This window comes from Castor canadensis, chromosome 8 (assembly GCF_047511655.1).
Source record: "Castor canadensis chromosome 8, mCasCan1.hap1v2, whole genome shotgun sequence".
In the NCBI taxonomy this organism is placed as follows: Eukaryota; Metazoa; Chordata; class Mammalia; order Rodentia; family Castoridae; genus Castor; species Castor canadensis.
The window spans coordinates 75,790,253-75,810,769 of record NC_133393.1 but is presented as its reverse complement, the minus strand read 5'-3'; the positions used below and the strand labels follow the sequence as shown (position 1 = coordinate 75,810,769).

General features: G+C 36.6%; 1 protein-coding gene across 2 annotated transcripts; it reads right to left on the bottom strand.

Moving 5' to 3' along the window:
- Positions 1–9,516: 9,516 nt before the first annotated feature.
- Positions 9,517–19,260, bottom strand: LOC109698292 (dol-P-Glc:Glc(2)Man(9)GlcNAc(2)-PP-Dol alpha-1,2-glucosyltransferase). 2 transcript variants are annotated; one of them, XM_020182396.2, is made up of 3 exons: positions 18,943–19,260; positions 17,659–17,856; positions 9,517–16,665 (listed from the first exon to the last, which is right to left on the bottom strand). In XM_020182396.2, exons 1-3 carry the CDS (start codon positions 19,111–19,113, stop codon positions 15,610–15,612), a joined length of 1,425 nt encoding a protein of 474 aa, XP_020037985.1. In that variant the 5' UTR covers positions 19,114–19,260; the 3' UTR covers positions 9,517–15,609. The 2 variants fall into 2 exon arrangements, with proteins under 2 accessions (XP_020037985.1, XP_073939217.1); XM_074083116.1 differs by having other exon boundaries at positions 16,272–16,442; positions 18,943–19,259.
- Between the last annotated feature and the right edge of the window lie 1,257 nt (positions 19,261–20,517).

Genomic DNA, 20,517 nt, shown 5'->3' with positions numbered 1-20,517 from the left:
ACTCAGGGCTTTGGACTTGCAAAGCAGGTACTCTACCACTTCAGCAACACCTCCAGTCCTCTTTGCCCTGGTTATTTTGTAGAGGTGGGGGTCTTGCAAAATATTTTCCTGGGGTGGCCTTGAACTGCAATCCTCCCCATCTCAGCCTCCTGAGTAGCTAGGATTACATGCATGAGGCACTGGCTCCTGGCTTCTAAATTCTTATCATACAAGCAAATGAAGCAGAGAGCAGCATGGTCTTGCAGCCAGATCCTATTTATACTCTTCCATCTTTCCATTTCAGTATTGTAATTCATTCCAACTGTATCCCAAGTGAGATAATATTTTAATGTAGAAAATGGTTCTTAGAGTCATCACTATATGAAAAGAATGCTGCTGGTCCCCAACTACTCTTTTGTTTGGCTCTGTCTCTGTCTTCAGTTTTCTGTCTTCTTTTGCTAGCAACACTCCCAATGTTCTCATGTTCATTATCTCAAGAAATATTTGAACTTATGTGTGGTATTAAAATATTTCATTGATTAATAGGTTATTTTCCTCTCTATTACAAAGAGGGACAAAAATCTTATGACCAAGACAGATTACCAAGTGGAGCTAATTAAAAGTTACTTAGATCCCCTTCCATGGTTCCCAAGCCCAAGACCTGATAACACCTCCAAAACCTTACAGTACATTTGGTCACAAGCCCCAACAGATGCAGAGGAATCACTTAAGAGTTAAAATGCCAACTCAGGCTACATTTCCTCATTTGAATTTGATTTTCTTATCAGATGTTTTGGAGAGTGATAAGCTGTCAAAGAAACTGTGAAAATTATACAAGAGTCTTTACTAAGAAAGGCTGATGGTACCTGTTTCCTTGGATGAAGTGCCTTTCCTCAGAAGACATCTCTCCTTCTGACTTCAGAACCTTTCAGGATACATGCTATAGGGAAGCCCCAGAACTGCTCACAGGCCTAATCAAGAGAGCCCTTCCTCAGGTCCTTGTCCCACCCACAATAGAGGGTGAGGAGTCACAAAGCCATTCCATTCATGTATCTCTCCCTCACCCTCTCCTCTCTCAGTACTGGGAACTGAACTGAGGGCCTTTCATTTGCTAGGCAAATTCTCTGCCATTTGAGCCATATCCCCAGTGCTTTTTCCTGGGCTGACCTGGATGGTGATATGGTCCTCCTACCTCTGCCTCCTGAGTAGCCAAGATTACAGTTATCACCATGCCTGACCTAAGAGAGTATTTTCTAGAGCCACATTTTCAAAGTTTGCAAACTGTTTCAATTACCTGTTCCTTACACTTTTCACCAATAAAATATATAACACATTAATTTTTGCCTCATGGGGTCTTAGTGGGACTTAAATTAATCCATGTTGAACGCTTAGACTAGTGTGGCCAGAGTGACTACTACCTCTCAAGTGTAAGGTAATTTTACTGTGCAATTTGTATTTATGTCCCTTTATTAAAACTGGAATGCTATTCATAATATTTCCATAGATCTCTATAATTCTTCCATGGAATATTTCCTTTTCCTTTCAGTCAGATGAGAATTGCAATTCCATGTAAATACCCTAGTTCTTACCTTCCTCCTCATGATATGATAATATTATCTTTTTTATTAGTAACCCAGTAATAGTGACTTCTCTTGTCTGGAGTGAGTCACTTTTGGGTTGTTTGACACCAGTTTTTTCACAAGGTAACTTCAAGTGGCCACAGGATTTCATTATAAATATTATGACACAGTATGTAGGGGACCAAATTTTAGAAGTCCATATTCTAAAACCTTACTGTTCCCATTTTCAGGAACTCTTTTAGTCTCTCAAAAGTAACAACTCCAACTTTCTCATCCATAAAGACAGATTACACACAATACACGCCAGATACAGTCAGGACAAAGCAGGCAATGGCAGAAGAACTTTCATATTAACTCTCATAGTTTAAATATTTTAAAGGGAGAATATTTGAAAGCACTGAACAGAAAATAAAAGCAGGCAGGAGAGTAGAGCATTCCAAGATGGCGAAGAGAGGGAGGAAGCAGAAATCGTGCTTCCTAAAGTAAAATCTTGGAGAGACACTGAAGAAACACTTTGCAGGAAAAACCACCGAGAAGAGGCAAAACTCTGACTCCTCCACACCCCCAGCCCACACATAGCATCCCCACTCCATGTTAAATGGAGAAACCAGGAGGGCTCCTGCACCGCCAGACACCAGCTCCTACTGGTTTGAGAGAAGCAGACCACCAGTGAGCTAAGTGGCATGTGGTACTCCCACAAACAACCCTGGGCCAGATCAGCATAGCTCCCTGGACAGACTGACCTCCACTCAGGGAAAAAAGAGAAAGAAAAACCAAACTGAATAATAAACAACAACAAAAAGACATGTAACAAAGAGGGCAGGGCACCCTGAGAGCTGAAGAGGAGGGAGGAGCAATCCCTCACAGAACTGTAAATAAACAAGCCAGCCAGAGAAGGCAGGAGTGGTGGCACATGCCCAGCAACCTTGGAGTAGGAAAGCTTGTAAAAGTGGCTGTCATGAGGAAAGCGCCACTGGAAAGGGTGGGAAAGGACATTTCCCACGTGAACTGTAAATAAACATGCTGTCCAGAGAAGGTGGGTGTAGTGCCACCTCCCCCAGTGTGCTTGGAAAGGGGAAAGCTTCTAACAGTGGCTCATGCACAGGAGAACTCTGAGTAAACAAAGCCTGTGGGGCCAGGTGAGTGTTAACCTCATTCCTGAGATCTGCATAAATAACGTCGCAAGCAACAGCAGGCTGACAGCAGCGGGCAGGTGAGCTGCAGCCTCAGATAGCCATTCACAGAATGTCTCCACACCCTTTTTCTTTTCTTTTTTTCTCTTCCTTTAATGAGACAGCCACTGAACTAGAACTGCATGCTGAAGGACTAACTGAAACTGTACTGCATATAAACTTGGGATATTTTGTTTTGTTTGTTTTGGTTTTTTTTTTTTCCCTATGATGAGACAATGACAGAACTACATCTGAGATACCATCTCCAGGACTGGAGGCTGAGGGACTAACACCAAAATTATTAAGCCTGAAACTCTATTGCATTTGAACTTGGAGATTTTTTTTAATCCTCTCTCTGTCTCTCTAATGCCTGTTTAGCTTACTATTGATTAGTACACTATCTCTCCCTGTTTATTTCTTTGGCACTGATTTTTTTATTGGTGTTTGTTATTTTGTTTTCTTTTTAGCTGTTTGTTTCTTTTTCCCTTTATCTTTACTTTCTTTGCTTTCTCTCCCCTCTCACCCTCCATTCTAGATATTACCATTGTTATTATTACAAGCTAGAAAATACTTAATTGTTACAGGGACAGTAACAATAGCAAGGGCAATGATGAGAAGATGGAAAAAAGAGGGAAACCAGTTTCCCCCCAGTAATAAATTAGTACAGGAACCAGAGGGAAATGAAGAAAACAGATACTCAGATCCAGACTCCAAGAAAATGAAGATAAATTATGCCAAAGAACCCAATGAAGCGCACAAGAACATCCTGAAAGAAGAAATCCTGCAAGTAGTCAATGAGAATTTTATAGAGATGATACTGGATATGGTCAACCAAAATGTACAGGAGACACTCAAGATATTCCTAGACAACAAAAATAGAGAATTTGAGAAAGCACAAGAACAAACAAAAGAAACTATAAAAGCACTGTATAAACACCAAAGTGAAACAAAGAACATGATAAAGAGATAAATATACTCAGGATGAAAATAAATAATTAAAGAGGAAGCGACTCAGGATATGGAAAATCTCAGAAAAAAGAATGAAACAGAAATGCAAAACAAAACGGAAGGCCAATCAAGCAGAATAGAACAGGCAGAAGACAGAATCTCAGAACTCAAAGATTAAATGGTAATAAAAGGAAAAATTGAAGACTATTAGTTAAACAACTGAAGACCTGTGAAAAGAAAATGCAAGAATGCAAGAACTTACTGAACATCAAAAGACCAAACCTGAAAATCATGGGCATGGTAGATGGAGAGGGGTGCAAGCAAAGGGAATACATAATACATTCAACAAAATAATTACAGAAAATTTCCCAAATCTACAGAAATCTATGCCCATACAGATGCAAGAGGCCTCCAGAACACCAAACAGACCTGACCAACATAGAACCACCCCATGGCATATTATCATTAAAACAACAAGTACAAATATTTGAGAAAGAATACTGAAGGCTGTAAGATAGAAAAAACAAACAACATACAAAGGTAAACCCATCAAAATCACAGCAGACTTCTCAACAGAAACATTAAAAGCAAGAAGAGCTTGGGGTGAGGTCTTCCGAGAACTGAATGAAAATAACTTCAACCCTAGGATACTCTACCCAGAAAACTATCATTCAAAATAGATAGAGCAATAAAAGTCTTCCATGATAAGCAGAAACTAAAACAATATATGGCCACAAAGCCACCACTACAAAAGATTCTTCAAAGGATTATGCACACAGAAAGTGAAACCCAACACAACCATGAAAGGGCAGGCAGTACCAAACTACAGGAAAAGAAAAAGCAAGAAAGTAGAGAGTAACATCAATTTAGGTACACACAACCAAACCTATAAATAACTAAGACAACTAAATGACAGGAATCTCAACATACCTATCAGTACTAACACTTAATGTTAATGGACTTAATTTCCCCATCAAAAGGCACCACTTGAGGAACTGGATTAAAAAGGAAGACACAACAATTTGTTGCTTACAGGAGACCCATCTCACCAAGAGAAATAAGCATAGGCTTAGTATGAAAGGCTGGAAGAAGATTTACCAACCCAGTGGCCCCCCAAAACAGGCAGGAGTAGCAATACTTATCTCTGACAAAGTAGACTTCAAACGTACATTGATCAAAAGAGATAAAGAAGGACATTCCATACTAACAAAAGGGGAAATAGACCAAAAGGAAATAATCATCAACCTCTATGCCCCAATGTCAACGTGCCCAGTTTCATCAAACATAACCTGGAGGACCTAAACACATATATTAACTCCAACACAGTAGTCATGGGAGACTTTAACACCCCATTGTCATCAATAGATAGGTAATCCAAAAAAAAATCAATAAAGAAATCCTAATCTAAAATATACTATGGACCAAATGGACCTAGTTGATGTCTACAGAACATTTCATCCAACTTCTACACAATACACATTCTTCGCAGCAGCCCACGGAACCGTCTCCAAAATAGATCATATCCTAGTGCACAAGGCGAGCCTCAGCAAATATAAGAAAATAGAAATAATACCATGCATTCTATCTGATCACAATGCATTAAAACTAGAACTCAACAACAAAAGTAAAGACAAAAACCATGCAAATAGCTGGAAACTGAATAACTCATTGCTTAATGAGCAATGGATCATTGATGAAATAAAAGAGGAAATTAAAAAGTTCCTGGAAGTCAATGAAAATGAAAACACAACCTACCGGAACCTATGGGACACAGCAAAGGCAGTCCTGAGAGGAAAGTTTATAGCCATGAGTGCATATATTAAAAAGACTGAAAGATCCCAAATCAATGACATAATGATACATTCAAACTCCTAGAAAAACAAGAACAAGCAAATCCCAAAACAAACAGAAGGAGAGAAATAATAAAAATAAGAGCTGAAATCCATGAAATAGAAACCAAAAAAAACCATACAAAGAATTAATGAAACAAAAACTTGGTTCTTTGAAAAAATAAACAAGATTGACAGACCCCTGGCAAACCTTACTAAAATGAGGAGAGAAAAAACCCAAATTAGAATCAGGAATACAAAAGGGGAGATAACAACAAACACCATGGAAGTCCAGGAAATCATTAGAGACTACTTTGAGAACTTCAAATAAATTTGAAAATCTTAAAGTAATGGATAGATTTCTAGATACTTATGATCATCCAAAACTGAACCAAGAGGACATTAATCACTTGAATAGATCTATAACACAAAATGAAATTGAAGCAGCAATCAAGAGTCTCCCTAAAATTCCAGGACCTGATGGATTCTCTGCTGAATTCTATCAGACTTTTAAAGAACTAATACCACCGCTCCTTAAACTGTTCCAGGAAATAGAAAGAGAAAGAAAACTGCCTAACACATTTTATGAAGCCAGTATTACACTTATCCCAAAACCAGACAAAGACACCTCCCCAAAGGAGAACTATAGGCCAATCTCCTTAATGAACATTGATGCAAAAATCCTCAATAAAATAATGGGAAACCGAATTCAACGACACATTAAAAAGATCATTCACCACAACCAAGTAGGCTTCATTCCAGGAATGCAGGGGTGGTTCAACATATGAAAATCAATAAACGTAATAAACCACATTAACAGAAGCAAAGACAAAAACCACTTGATCATCTCAATAGATGCAGAATAAGCCTTTGATAAGATCCAACATCATTTCATGATAAAAGCTCTAAGAAAACTAGGAATAGAAGGAAAGTTCCTCAACATTATAAAAGCTATATATGACAAACCTACAGCCAGCATTATACTTAACGGAGAAAAATTAAAACCATTCCCTCTAAAATCAGGAACCAGACAAGGATGCCCACTATCTCCACTCCTATTCAACATAGTACTGGAATTCCTAGCCAGAGCAATTAGGCAAGAAGAAGGAATAAAAGGAATACAAATAGGTAAAGAAACTGTCAAAATATCCCTATTTGCAGACAATATGATCCTATACTTAAAGACCCAAAAAACTCTACTCAAAAGCTCCTACACACCATCAACAGCTATAGCAAGTTAGCACGGTATAAAATCAACATAGAAAAATCGTTACCATTTCTATACACTAATAATGAACAAACTGAGGAAGAATATATGAAAACCATTCCATTTACAATAGCCTCAAAAATAAATCAAATACCTAGGTGTAAACCTAACAAAGGATGTGAACAACCTTTAAAAGGAAAACTATAAACTTCTGAAGAAAGAGAGTGAGGAATACTATAGAAAGTGGAGAGATCTCCCATGCTCATGGATTGGTAGAGTCAATATAGTAAAAATGTCTATACTCCCAAAAGTAATCTACATGTTTAATGCAATTACCATCAAAATCCTAATGCCATTCATGAAAGAGATTGAAAAATCTACCATTAACTTTATTTGGAAACACAAGAGGCCACGAACACCCAAGGCAATACTCAGTAAAAAGAACAAAGCCAGAGGTATCACAATACCCGACTTCAAACTATATTACAAACAATAGCAATAAAAACAGCATGGTACTGGCATAAAAACAGACATGAAGACCAGTGGAACAGAATAGAGGACCCAGATATGCATTCACATAACTAGAAAAACTTATTTTTGACAAAGGTACTAAAAATATATGATGGAGAAAAGACAGCCCCTTCAACAAAAACTGCTGGGAAAACTGGCTAGCAGTCTGCAAAAAACTGAAACTAGATCCATGTTTATCACCCTGTACGAATATTAACTCAAAATGGATCAAGGATTTAATATCAGACCCCAAACTCTAAAGTTGGTACAGGAAAGAGTAGGAAATACTTTGGAACTAATAGGTACAGGCAAGGACTTTCTCAATGGAACCCCAGCAGCTCAGCAACTAAGAGATAGCATAGATAAATGGGACTTCATAAAACTAAAAAGCTTCTGCTCAACAAAAGAAATGGTCTCTAAACTGAAGAGTCCACCCACAGAGTGGGAGAAAATATTTGCCAGCTACACATCAGACAAAGGACTGATAACCAGAACTTATAGGGAACTTAAAAACTAAACTGTCCCAAAATTAATGAACCAATAAAGAAATGGGCAAGTGAACTAAACAGAACTTTCTCAAAAGAAGAAATTCAAATGGCCAGAAAACACATGAAAAAATGCTCACCATCCCTAGCAATAAAGGAAATGCAAATTAAAACCACACTAAGATTCCACCTCACCCCTGTTAAAATAGCCATCATTAGCAACACCACCACCAACAGGTGTTGGCAAGGATATGGGGGAAAAAGGAACCCTCATACACTGCTTGTGGGACTGTAAGCTAGTACAACCGCTCTGAAAAAAAAAAAAATGTGGAGGCTTCTTAAAAATCTAAACATAGATCTACCATATGATCCAGCAATACCACTCTTGGGGATATACCCAAAAGACTGTGACACAGGTCACTCCTGAGGCACCTGCACACCCATGTTTATTCCAGCACTATTCACAATAGCCAAGTCATGGAAACAGCCAAGATGCCCCACTCTTGACGAATGGATTAAGAAAATGTGGTATCTATACACAATGGAATTTTATGCAGCCATGAAGAATGAAATGTTATCATTCGCAGGTAAATGGATTGAACTGGAGAACATTATTCTGAGTGAGGTTAGCCTGGCCCAAAAGACCAAAAATCGTATGTTCTACCTCATATGCAGACATTAGATCAAGGGCAAACATAATAAGGGGATTGGATTTTGATCACATGATAAAGCGAGAGCACACAAGGGAGGTATGAGGATAGGTAAGACACCCAAAACACTAGATAGCATTTGTTGCCCTCAACAGAGAAATTAATGCAGATACTTTAAAGCGACTGAGGCCAGTAGGAGAAGGGGACCAGGAACTAGAGAAAAGGTTAGTTGGAGGAGAACTAACCTTTCTTAACTTGGAAGGTAACACACATGTACAGGAAAGCAATGTGAGTCAACTCTCTGTATAGCTCCTTATCTCAACTAGGTCCTTGGTCCTTCCTATTACTGCTTATACTCTCTTCAACAAAATTAGAGATAGGGCAAAATAGTTTCTGCCTGGTAGCGAGGGGTTGGGGGGGAGTGAGCGGGACGAGGGAGAAGGGAGGGGGTGGAAGGAAGGGGGGAGAAATGACCCAAACATTGTATGCACATATGAATAAAATAAAAAAAAAGCAGGCAGGAACTAGACAGGATTGATACTTCAAAGATCTCACTTGATGGACTCATGTTTACATGGTACCCTAGAGTTACAAACTTTCAATGATCGACTAGTGTGAGAGAATGGAGTTTGGGATGCCAGAGTGGCTGTAAATATTGAAGGGAAATTCCAGAAAAGACCATTCACTGAGGGATCCCCAAATCTGTGAACTATGTAAGCTCTTGGCTGACCTCTGAGCTGTGTATGAGCAGAAATTCCATCCCCAATGGGAGGAGCTACAAGTCAAAAACACAGAGACCTTCATCTGTTTACAAACGCCAAAGTTTGAGGTTTAAGTTCTCCCATGTTAGAGGTGCTGGTAAGTACTGTAGGCTTTCTATAAAGCTAGATTAATAAAGAAACCCATGCTCCCACAAGATGAAGGTGATAACATCCTCTATTACTGTGAAATTAAAAGGAAAATGATACATACCCAGGCTAGTGATGGGCACTCACTACAGATCCCTAAACATACTCAATTCTATTATTTCAAGAAAACTAATACATTAGGATTAGATGAGACATAGACAGGAACAAATGGCTAGTAGTATACAGTGAGGGGGAGAAAGCTATTAGCTCTCAGTTTAGAGCAAGAAAAATGCTAAGTAGACACAATATAAAATATTATAAAATATGAATTTATTTACAAATTAAAACATTCAAACAAACTTTTTAAAAGGAAAAAGTCATTTTTTATTCTTATAAAGTTTACTTAAAAAGAGTTTTCAATGACATGAACTAACAATATAATTTTGGAAATATTTTCAAATAAATAGTTCCATTTTAGAGTCTAGTATCTAACAAAATGAAAAACTTCAGAGAAGTATCCAGAACATATGCTTATGTATTTTTAGAACAAAAGAGTACGTTCTTCCAGACAGAAGTTTAAAAATCCAAAGTAGTTCATGTTTAACCAACAATTTACTTCCAAGTAGGAGTCTCTTTAGAAACTAAATATTTTCAAACACCTGCACCCTCTAATTTTAACAAAGATCTTTACTTGCAGGTAAATTAAGATGGCCAAAGACTTCAGTACTGAGTTGTTTTGCTGTTTGCTCCCTCAAATCCACAAATACACACACATACCAATTTGAGACATTGTGTCAAAAACAGAGGAGGAAAGCACAATGAAGATGCAAGACTGTCTACCTCTGGAAGAGCCAAAATTAGTGTGGGTCTCATTTTTCTGATCTAGAAAAGTGGGAAGTATAATTACATTCTCCATGACAGTTTTTCTTTCTAAAGTATCAAAAATTTGAAGGCATACTTTATGCCTTTCTCCCCCAGATTCAGAGAAAGTAAGAACATTGGATTCTAGTCAGGCTGCCTAGGCATGAATCTCAGCTCAAAATACCCAATTATTTTGTAATCTTGGGCAAATGTTTTCTCTCTGTATACTAAGTTTCCTCATGTGCGCAGGGCTGCTGACAACAGTAATTATCGTTGAGAATTAAGTGAGATTAAGTGGACAAAGCACTGAATATAGTGGACAATACATTGCTATATCACTTTTGAAATTTATCCTAATTGTCACTTGTTATTTGTGGAAAATGATCCTAGATGCTTTATATAAAATGTTACATGGGAAAATATATGTTAGGTTACATCATCTAATATATGATTACAAAACTTTTTGCTTTTTTTACATTTACCTTAGTTTCAGGAAAAATTTCCAGTACAACATAATCAATAGACATGGATGATTATAAATATTCAGGTTCAAAACAATTAAAAAACTATAAAAAAAGCTTAATTCAGAATAATAAAAAAGTTTAATACAAGAATACTCAGAAATGCAGCACAATATCACCATCTAGTGAACACTGCATTAAAATTTCCTAAATATTGCTTGGCCTATTTATCAATAGGGTGAAGAGAACCTTCTCAAAAAGCATATTCTTCCACTGATTTAAGAGGGCTTAAAAAATACATGTAAAATAAATACTATATGACCAGTACATTGAAACATTATGATACTTCTGACTAGGTTGTTTACCTCAAATTTGTCTCTGAACAGTTGAAAGTAGTTTTGTCCAGAAATTTTAATTATATCAAAGACAGAATGCAAGTAACCAGAAATACTTTACCACGACTTACCGATCAATAAAAAGTTTAACAAATTTACGAATTTAAAACTGGTTTAAGACATATTTAAGAGCTATTTTACCCAACTTATTTGAATCTGTCTGCTAAAGCATTTCTGATAATTAAAATTTTATCTCCAATAAATAGGGAACTTACATTTGGGGTGCTCCTTTCATGAGCTGAAATCTATTGGCCCTTGATTTATACTTCAAGCTATATCAAATAAGTTCAATCCGTTCAAAGAATTACTTTTCAAATATGAGTTTATTAAGCCAGCAAATCTCTGCCTTTCCAAGTTAAACATCCCATATTCTTTTTTTTTTTTTTTGGTGGTCCCTGGGGTTTGAATGCAGGGCCTCACACTTGCTAGGCAGGCACTCTAACACTCGCGTCACTTCACCAGCCGTGTTTTGTGTTGGGTATTTTTGAGATAGGGTCTTGAAAACTATTTTTACAGGTCGGCTTCCAACCACAATCCTCCTGATCTCTGCCTCCTGAGTAGCTAGGATGACAGGTCTAAGCCACTGGCGCTTGGCAGCATCCCATACATATTTTTTCACCATTTATCTTGCAACAAAACTATAAGCACTCATAATTTTGTTCAGAATCCTTTTAAAAGTTTCTGGCATTTTTAGCAATGACATACAGTACAAAAAAGTTGCTATTAATGAACAACTGTCACAATGAGGCAGAGCAGCATAGTCAAAAACTCATAGTTTGGGAAGTCAGACAAATCTATGCTCCTTTGGCAAGATCATCAAATACACTTGACCTAAGAAATAATTTTCAAACCTTAAAGAATTTAGTGTTGAGCTTATGGATATATGTTAAAAATACATCCTGGACCTCTAATCTTCTCAATATATATACTGAAAATGTGTGTCATCAACATTTAAATACATTAAAAAAACCCTATATAAAAGAAAACTGTTATTCTTAGGGTAGTAAATGCAGGTTAACAAAACAACACAAAATAGTTAAAATTGGCTGAAATTTCTTTTCCCTTGAGTTTTATAAACCATCAAAAATTCAACTGTTGTAATTTAATGATTAAGTTACTTTTCATACTTTAAATAGCAATAACTTTGAAAGCATATCCTATTATAAAAACCACATACAACATTTTTACAAGTTAACATATGCATAAGTATTAAATACTATAGGAAAAAATTTTAACACTGTCAGAAAATTAGGTGGAAATATGGTTCTCATTATGAAATGATTTATTTCCTAAAATTAGCTATGGTTCTACAGGCTATTTTTCCTGGGATATTTGCTTCATTCTATTCTAAAACTCCATTCTGTATACACTTACTCAATGTTTATCACTTGACATGTCTATAAACTTTATGAATACATAGCAGGGGATGAATTTATTTTGAAATAAGGCTAGACCCATGACAAACATTAACCAGAGTTGGGACAAATAGTACTCATTTGAAATGAGAACCAAATACTGAGTCTTAAACAACATGCCTTACTGATTCCAGAACCATAGTCAAATACAAAAATCCTAACCCACAGGTTAGATGCTTTTTCCACAAGCTCATTTTGACTTCTATTAGAAAAAATACTGTCATATTTACATCACACTTCTTGTTTTACTACTTGATGAAATTCTAATTGCTTCAAGGATGAAAATGATTTCTAACCTAATAAACATGAGTTTATGTCTTTATAGGAACACATTTTTTATTTATAAGTGGGTCCAAAATATTAGCCCACTATTTACAGGATATAAATAAAAATTGTGGATCTCTTTTCTTTAGTCAGGTATGAAGAAGATAATGTCAAGCCAAATGGCAGTTAAATTCAAACTCGAAATACATTGTATATTAAGTAATTTATTTATTAAAATAAATTACATTACTTATAGTAAGGTATTTTATAACAAGCTAAGCAAATTCCACAAAGGAATCTGAGAACAAGCCAGAAAACTAAAATAATTTGTCTTGCTAAGGTGATACATTATCCTTAAAGTAAGAAGCACTGTATTTCTGAATCATTTAGATATATAATTGGGTGCAGTTATAAAAGATTTCTGAGTAACTACTAAGACAATACATAAATGTGAGTAAACATACAGTATACTGGAATCTTACTAATGCTAAAATAGTCTATATTTATAGATTTTCACATAGAGCAGAACTAGCTCAAAATGATTACTAAGCCTGAAACAATTTATGGACTAGATTTTTCCATGAACTCTAAAATAATCCCATTCATAGACTAAGAACAATGACTATAAGGCTTCACATACTCTCCAGCAGGGCAATATACTTTTCATAACCACTTTTTAATCAAGAAATTCAATTAAGTATAATTTTTAAAATTCAAGACAAAAATATTTACCTGATAACTCTTGAAAAAAGTTTAAAACAGAAACATAACTTAGAAAGTTTATAAAAGCAAGGATGTAAAGCCTCTGAGTCTTTTCCAGTGAAATGATCTCACAGGGATGAGTTTGGTACAGTGAGCTTGCCTCTCACACATACTCATTTATCTGTTACAGATCTTAAAAATTCACCAGTAAATGGTCATCTTCTAACTGGTCAAGAAAACCTAACCAAAACATCTATCTTAAACTCAAAAGTACTGATAAGCATCCCTGTTTAAAAATTAAAATAGCACCTTTTAACTCATGGCAATCTTTTATAAAATGCTAAGTACTATATTTTATTACATATTCTATGGAAAATGGAGAAGATTCACCAGTTTACCTCATAATGTTTGTCCAAAACATCTCTTAAAACAGAAATGACTCAACACTTAAAAATGAATAAAGTAGTCTTCTCCAACCATGAGTTTTTAAGTGGGCTCCCTGTATCTGCTGGAGAAGGTTAGAGTAGAAAGCTTTTCCTCTCAGAAATATTTCTAAATACAAAAGCCATGCATTTAATAGTATCAGACAAGAAAGTTGGTTTTCCTAAAATATATATTTTTTTCAATTTTGACCTCCTACTCTCAGAACATACATTTGTCGTTATAATCAGTTATAATTGAGTCAATCTACTTTCTAAGTAAAGTACGTAAAATAATGCTCTCTATGTTTTACTCAAGACTACATTTGCAATTTTTACCTGCACACAATTTTATACTTATAAACACCAAATACTTTCTAAGTCTACATATTACTTAAAACCCAGAGAAAGCATAATCCAACAATGAAAGGTAGAAGTGGTTTGTTTGTATCTATAGATATGGTTTTAAAGTACAGAAAGGTAAAATTAAGTTAAAAGATGAGCTGCATTCACAGCTGCAAGTTTACATGTCAAAGTTAACATTGTATTATAGAATTCCTATAATAAAATGACAACCTAATGAGTGCACTGAAATTAGTAAACACAGAACCCAAAATATGACATAAAAAAATCTACCCTTTTGTATGATCTAATCTACAAAATAAAGTTAGATCAAATAATTTCTTACCTTTCAATTCTAACATTTTTGATAACAGAATCAAGTATCAATTTGATTTACATTTATATAATCTTGGAAGTCTTTTTTTTAAACATCTCAGTAAAGACAAAATTTTATTTAGAAGATCTCAACAAAGATACTATCTCCTAAAAACCTCATGAGATTTATCCTAAAATATCCTTTTTTGCCCCACAAAAAGATGTGTACACAGAACCCATGAAAGTCACCTTATTTGGAAGAGGTCATTATAGTTAATAAAGGATCTCCAGATGAGATCACCCTGTATTGGAGTGAAACCAATGACCTCATCCTTAGAAAGAAAATGAGGGAGAAAGCCATTCAAGGTAGAGAAAGAGCCTGGATTGATGTGTCCATAGCAAAAAATAAATAAATAAAAATAATGAAGTTACCTGGGTCTCCAGATGGTTCCCAAACCTGTGCTTGACATTTTGACTTCACACTCTGGTTCATATAAATGTGAGAGAAAATATTTTAAGCCACCAAGTTGGTGGTCATTTTTTACAGCAGCCCTAGTAAACTAATATAGTAATGTATTTCAGAAAGAAAATCTCTTTAAGTGGTATTATAATCAACACAATTTATCTTTGGCCTTTATACATTTCATATTAGTAATTAGTGAAACAGCTTCATCATTTCTAGATTTTTAAATAAAAACCAACAACTTGATTCATAAATAAACACATCAACCTCTAGTTTACAAGTTACTATTGATGCAACTCTATTATAACATGATTAAAATTATATTTACTGAAATGTCAAACAACTTTTCAATCACAAGTATTGCTGGATCATTTGTAAATATTTTTCAAATACTTTGCTCTTCCTTCTTCATCAGTACATTAGTTACAATACTATGAAGCATACCCAATTTTCTAAACTTGTATATACAAAAAGTGTTCAAGCCTTCTGAGTAGCTAGCAATATCAGAGCTATCGTGAGATAATTGTAAACATTTTATTTTCCCATTTTTCAGGCTTTTGAGGCAGGATGCAAATTTTCTCAGCTCTTTACACTTAACTATCTTAGATTTCTTATATATGGGAAAACATATACAAAAAATCTGATGTGATGTGAGGATTACCATTGTGCCTAAAAGAAATACTGTAATTTCTCTGTATTCAGTTATTCATTGTGGGAACAGTACAAATATCAAGTCTGCTTCTAAAATTCAAAATATTCTTATATTACCACATAAACCTTTGACTGTCCTGATTATCTGGCCACTGAAAAGTCTTATTCAGAAAGATATAAAAAGTTAAAAAATTAACAATTACATAGCAACCCAGTTCACAAACAAGTCTGGATATGGATGGCAGAGGTATGTTAAGCCTATAAATAACATAAGGTAAAATGAAGTAACGGAATTCTAGCAGTTTCTGGGGAACTGTAGAAGTGACCAAGCATATGAAGAACATTAAATTCCAGAAAATTGATTTTGATTTTAAAGAGTCAGCTATAGTCCAACCAGCAAAAATATAGATTGGGACTAACAAATATTTCACAATTTCATATCTTTGAAAAACTCTTTTCCACACATAGAATGTATAATGTCTATTGTCTGCTAGCAGGTATTTATGAACATATGTGAATTTCCAAACAAAAAATATTGAGACTAAGGTAATCACAAAAAACTGCATTCTACGTTTCCAAACCAAACAAAGAAAAGTCTTCATTTTGGTAGGAGATAATAGGTGAGGGAAGGAAAAAAAGAGAGTAAAGGAGAAAAAGTAGAATAACTGAGGAAAATGAAGGCAGGCTTCATGACTACTCCGATCACCAATAACAATTCCGCCATTAACTACTACAAAAGCACAAAACAAAAATACCAGAAGGATGTAGGGCCAAGTCATAAAGAAAAGCATACTCAGGTTCTTAAATGACATGGAATATACCAAAAGAAACTGAAGAATTTTTCTGAATTCTGAAAATGGTCCTTTAATTGGGGGGAGTCTTTCTTCCTTCTTCTTTTGTAGCTCAGTTTTCCAAGCATCAGTTAACTTCTGTGCAATGACATGTCCTGCGCAGAAGACAACCCAGATGATATTTGTTTGACGAAACATGAAGCCACAAAATCCAAGCAAGGCTGAAGTTTTATGATTTCCATAAAGACACATCAAATAGGCAAAAAGAGTAAAGAACACAGATCCTGTATCTGTGTAATAAAGAAAGTTAAAAAAATAGAGTATTGGAAATACTGCTAGTGTTAATGTTGACAAGATTCTCTGGATGCTTGAGGCAGCCTTGGAGGGGAAAAGAAAACCACACACAGCAGTTAAAATTATTTCATGACAAAATAAATATAGTATTCCTGCTGAACAAATGAAAAAATTAAAAAAAATAAAACTACTCCAGCCTATTTAAAGAAAATTGTGCGATATTAATCCTATTTTTGGCTTTGCGAAACCACAATATATATTTATAAGAACACATCTTCTAGTACTTTTTAGTTACATTTGTCAGCTGAAAGCACTAAAACAATGCATGTTGTGCCAAAGGTCTTAAGGCTTAAAATATTTTGAATCGCTCAACAAATACCTAAGAAATTATTGGGTGGAAAACACTGAACTGAGTATTCTGAGGAACAGAAAGATGACCAGGACACAATGTGGGTGGCTCCGTCCCCTGAGCTTAAGTCTTAGTATCTTCAATAAGCAATGACTTAGGCTGCATCCTTACTATGTCAGGCAGTCCTAGCCTAATCACCTTCCATTTATTTGGCTCCTTTACTTTGCATAACAATTTAATGAGGTAAACTCTATTATTCCTATTTATAGATGAAGACATAGATTCACAAAAGGGTAATCTGTCCATGATAACATACATAACAGTGGCAGGGATAGAATTCAAAAGCAAGCAATCCACCTCTAGAGCCTGTGTTATTAAGTCACATCAAGATTCCTCAGATAATGTCTGTTTCCCCTAAATAAGATAAAAATTCCACAAGGAAGAGACTGTCTCATTTGTCTCTGTGGCCCAAGTGCCTAGTACATGGAGTAAGCTCAGTAAATATTTGTTTAACTGGTTTAACTCACTAGCAAATATCTACTTTAGATTTATAAACAGTTACTCAAGTATTTAAATACAAATTTCTTCAGAGATGGAGGATTCACTTTACCTTTACAAAATTATATAGATGTTAAGTGTTAGGCATTTTTTAATAAATCTCATAAACCCAATTTATAATTGTTGACCTGGCTGTGCATAAACTTGTAATAAATTATCTTGAGACATACCTTGTTTCTGGGTTGTAACTTTCGAAAAAGCAGATATAGCAAATAGAAGTTGCCAACACTGAAGAGGAGATTAACGAATCTGAGCATTCCAATGGAGCAGACAATATGTTCAGACCATCCAAAGACCCAGCTGGCAGGTTTGACTACTCCAACTGACACCAGGTACAAGCCAGGTAATGTAGTAATCATGGGATCCCACTTAAAAATGAAGGCCAACAATGAAGAAGAAGCAAGAGGTCATGCTGACAGAATAGACACAAATATGTGAAATTCAAGTTTCTTATGTACCAACGATGAAGAATTTTGAGACCTTATTCTATGACATGGTTAAATAAGTATTGACAGATTAGATGCCTCCACTAAGGGAAAGTTTTGCTTATTTTTTTGACCCTCAACCTGTTTGTAATTGCTAAGATATCAGCAACCAACAGATAATGGGGTAAAATATGTTTCTATTTTCCCACATCTGCTCTTTAGAAAGCCTGTATTTGATGAGTAAATTGCAACGGCTCCAGTTTTACAAACCATGCAAACATCAGTTGGAATACTGGTGGGTTTAGAGACACATAAGTGTTTGAAGAGACTGCACTATAGACTCCATAATGACAGCTACCACATACTATTCCGGGAATTGTACTAAACCTTCTGTTTTTAATATTGCAACAATCCTAAGTTAGATACTGTTATTACTGTCATATTCCAAGTGAATAGCTTGAAACTCACAAAATTTCCAAGGGTACTAAACTAGTAAATGTCAACAGCACTAAGATTTTAAATCAGGTTTCTTCCGACCATATTTCAAACCACTACCCCATACTGTGTCATCAGAAGGAGAGATATGTTTACAGGGACGAAATTAGTGTAACTGTCACTCTTTGGTGGCTGAAGATCCTCGCATTCCACTTCCACACTACTCAAGATTGAGGTGCTTTACAGGCAAGCTAAAGCGGCTTTCCGATATTTTCAAGCACCGCCCTAAAGCCTCTAATCCTGGGACAAGGGAAGCCAAAGGGATAGGTGCTGTCAGTTGCCAAAGGGAGGAGCCATGGCTGCGCTCCCCACTGGTTATTCTCTCACGTCATTCTTTGCTAAGAGACTGGTCACCTGTCACTGATTCCGTTCAGATTTTTCACAGATCTCAGGCACAACATGACTACCCAGTTCCTTTCCCATTCCGAGGCTGAGAGGGTGGGACCGGGAGAGAACTAAGGATAAAGGATGGGCGGTGCTGGGGATGCTGGGCCTCTGAGCTGTCGCGGGGTGGGGACAGGGTGGGGACCCCACCTGCGAGAGGGAGAAATGGCCCTCACAGTAGCGCTGCGCCTGCGGCAGGTGGAAGATCTCGTCCATGTAGGGCTCTCGCAGCGCCCGGCTGAAGGCAGAGAAGAGGAGGCAAGACACTAAAAAGGTGCAGCTCATGGCAGCTGAGAAATAGTAGCCCTCCAGCTGCGCCATTCCTGCCCCCACAGCTACTGTCCAAGAGCCCAGGCCTGGAAAATCCTGCCCCGAAAGCAGAGCTTGAAACTCCGGCTCGAAACCGGCGCGCAAGGCGGGACTGGCCGAACGGGACCTAGCAGAGCCGGAAGGCAAAGGATGCCGGGAGAGCGCGGGCCGGAAGGATCCGGTCACTGTTTCCGGAGTGAAGAGTTTATGTAACGGACCGGACTGTTGCCTTGTCAATCATATTACCGAGGGCGCACGGAGTGGTCAGAGCCTCCTGCAGGGGCGGGTGCTGGGGGGCGGTTCTTGGGCGAGGGAGTTGCGGGTTTGGTGTTTTGAAAAGAAATCAAGTCCTAAAACCGCGATCCGCTTTTTTTCCTACTGGTTCCCATGCCTCACCAGAAGATGGCGAGATTGCCCCACATTTGCAATCCCCAAGCTCTAGAACTTTGCATTTCCCATCCAGTTATTCTGTTCCCTTTCTCCAGTGATCTGAATGTCTAAGACCTTCATTCCACATTTCATTCCATCAACTTTGGAGAGCAGAAAAGGAGCAAAGATTTTGAGAGCAAAGATTGATACTTTCAGATGAAAACTGGAGGAACTGGAAACTTCACTACCGAAAGAACTTCACCACTTACAGGACTTTTTAGGTTAAAAGAGACGGTTTCAAAATGTAGACGCTGTCAAACAGAATTTAGCTAAATTAGCATTCAGTGTGCATTCTGATAGCCAGATTTCAGCACTCTAGGAGGTGGAGGGGGATTCGATTTTAAAACTAGAGGTAAGTTAGGTAAGGGAGAATTCTGTGCGTGTAAATTCGGTTGTCATTAATATCCACTGCAGCGTCCGTTTTCTCCTAATCATGAATATGAGCCTTGGTGTTCACATAAAGGTGTAGACTTTTGTAGTCTGTGTAGATCTGGCACAGTTCTGTATTCTAGGATTGGGGTTGGGGGCAGGGGTGAAGAATTATTTGAAGATAAATTATGTTGTGTAATTTTGCCTTGAGCAGAGTTGGCAGTGTTTTGTAGAAAAGTGATCTCTAGGAACCTCGACCAGGTTGAGTTTGGCAACAGTACATCAGGAAGTAGTCAGGATTTGCTTTAGAGTTTCAGGATTTCCTGAAAACCTCAGGGTTTTCAGTTCAGTTCTTTCCCTCAACGCTAAGGAAATTTTCAATTTAAATAAATTTTTCTCAAAGGTAACCGATTCCCCATTTAGTCTCTACTTAGTTTTCTCAATAATAATAAGAAAATATTTGAATAAAACTATGTTAGGTTCCTACTCTGTGATGCTTAGCTTTCCTGACATTATCTTCCGTTTGATTATTGAATCCCTGCTATACTTATCTATTTAAGATAAGTAGACATAAGCAGTGGCCCAAGAGAAGAAAATCCTTATAATTAAATTTCCTGA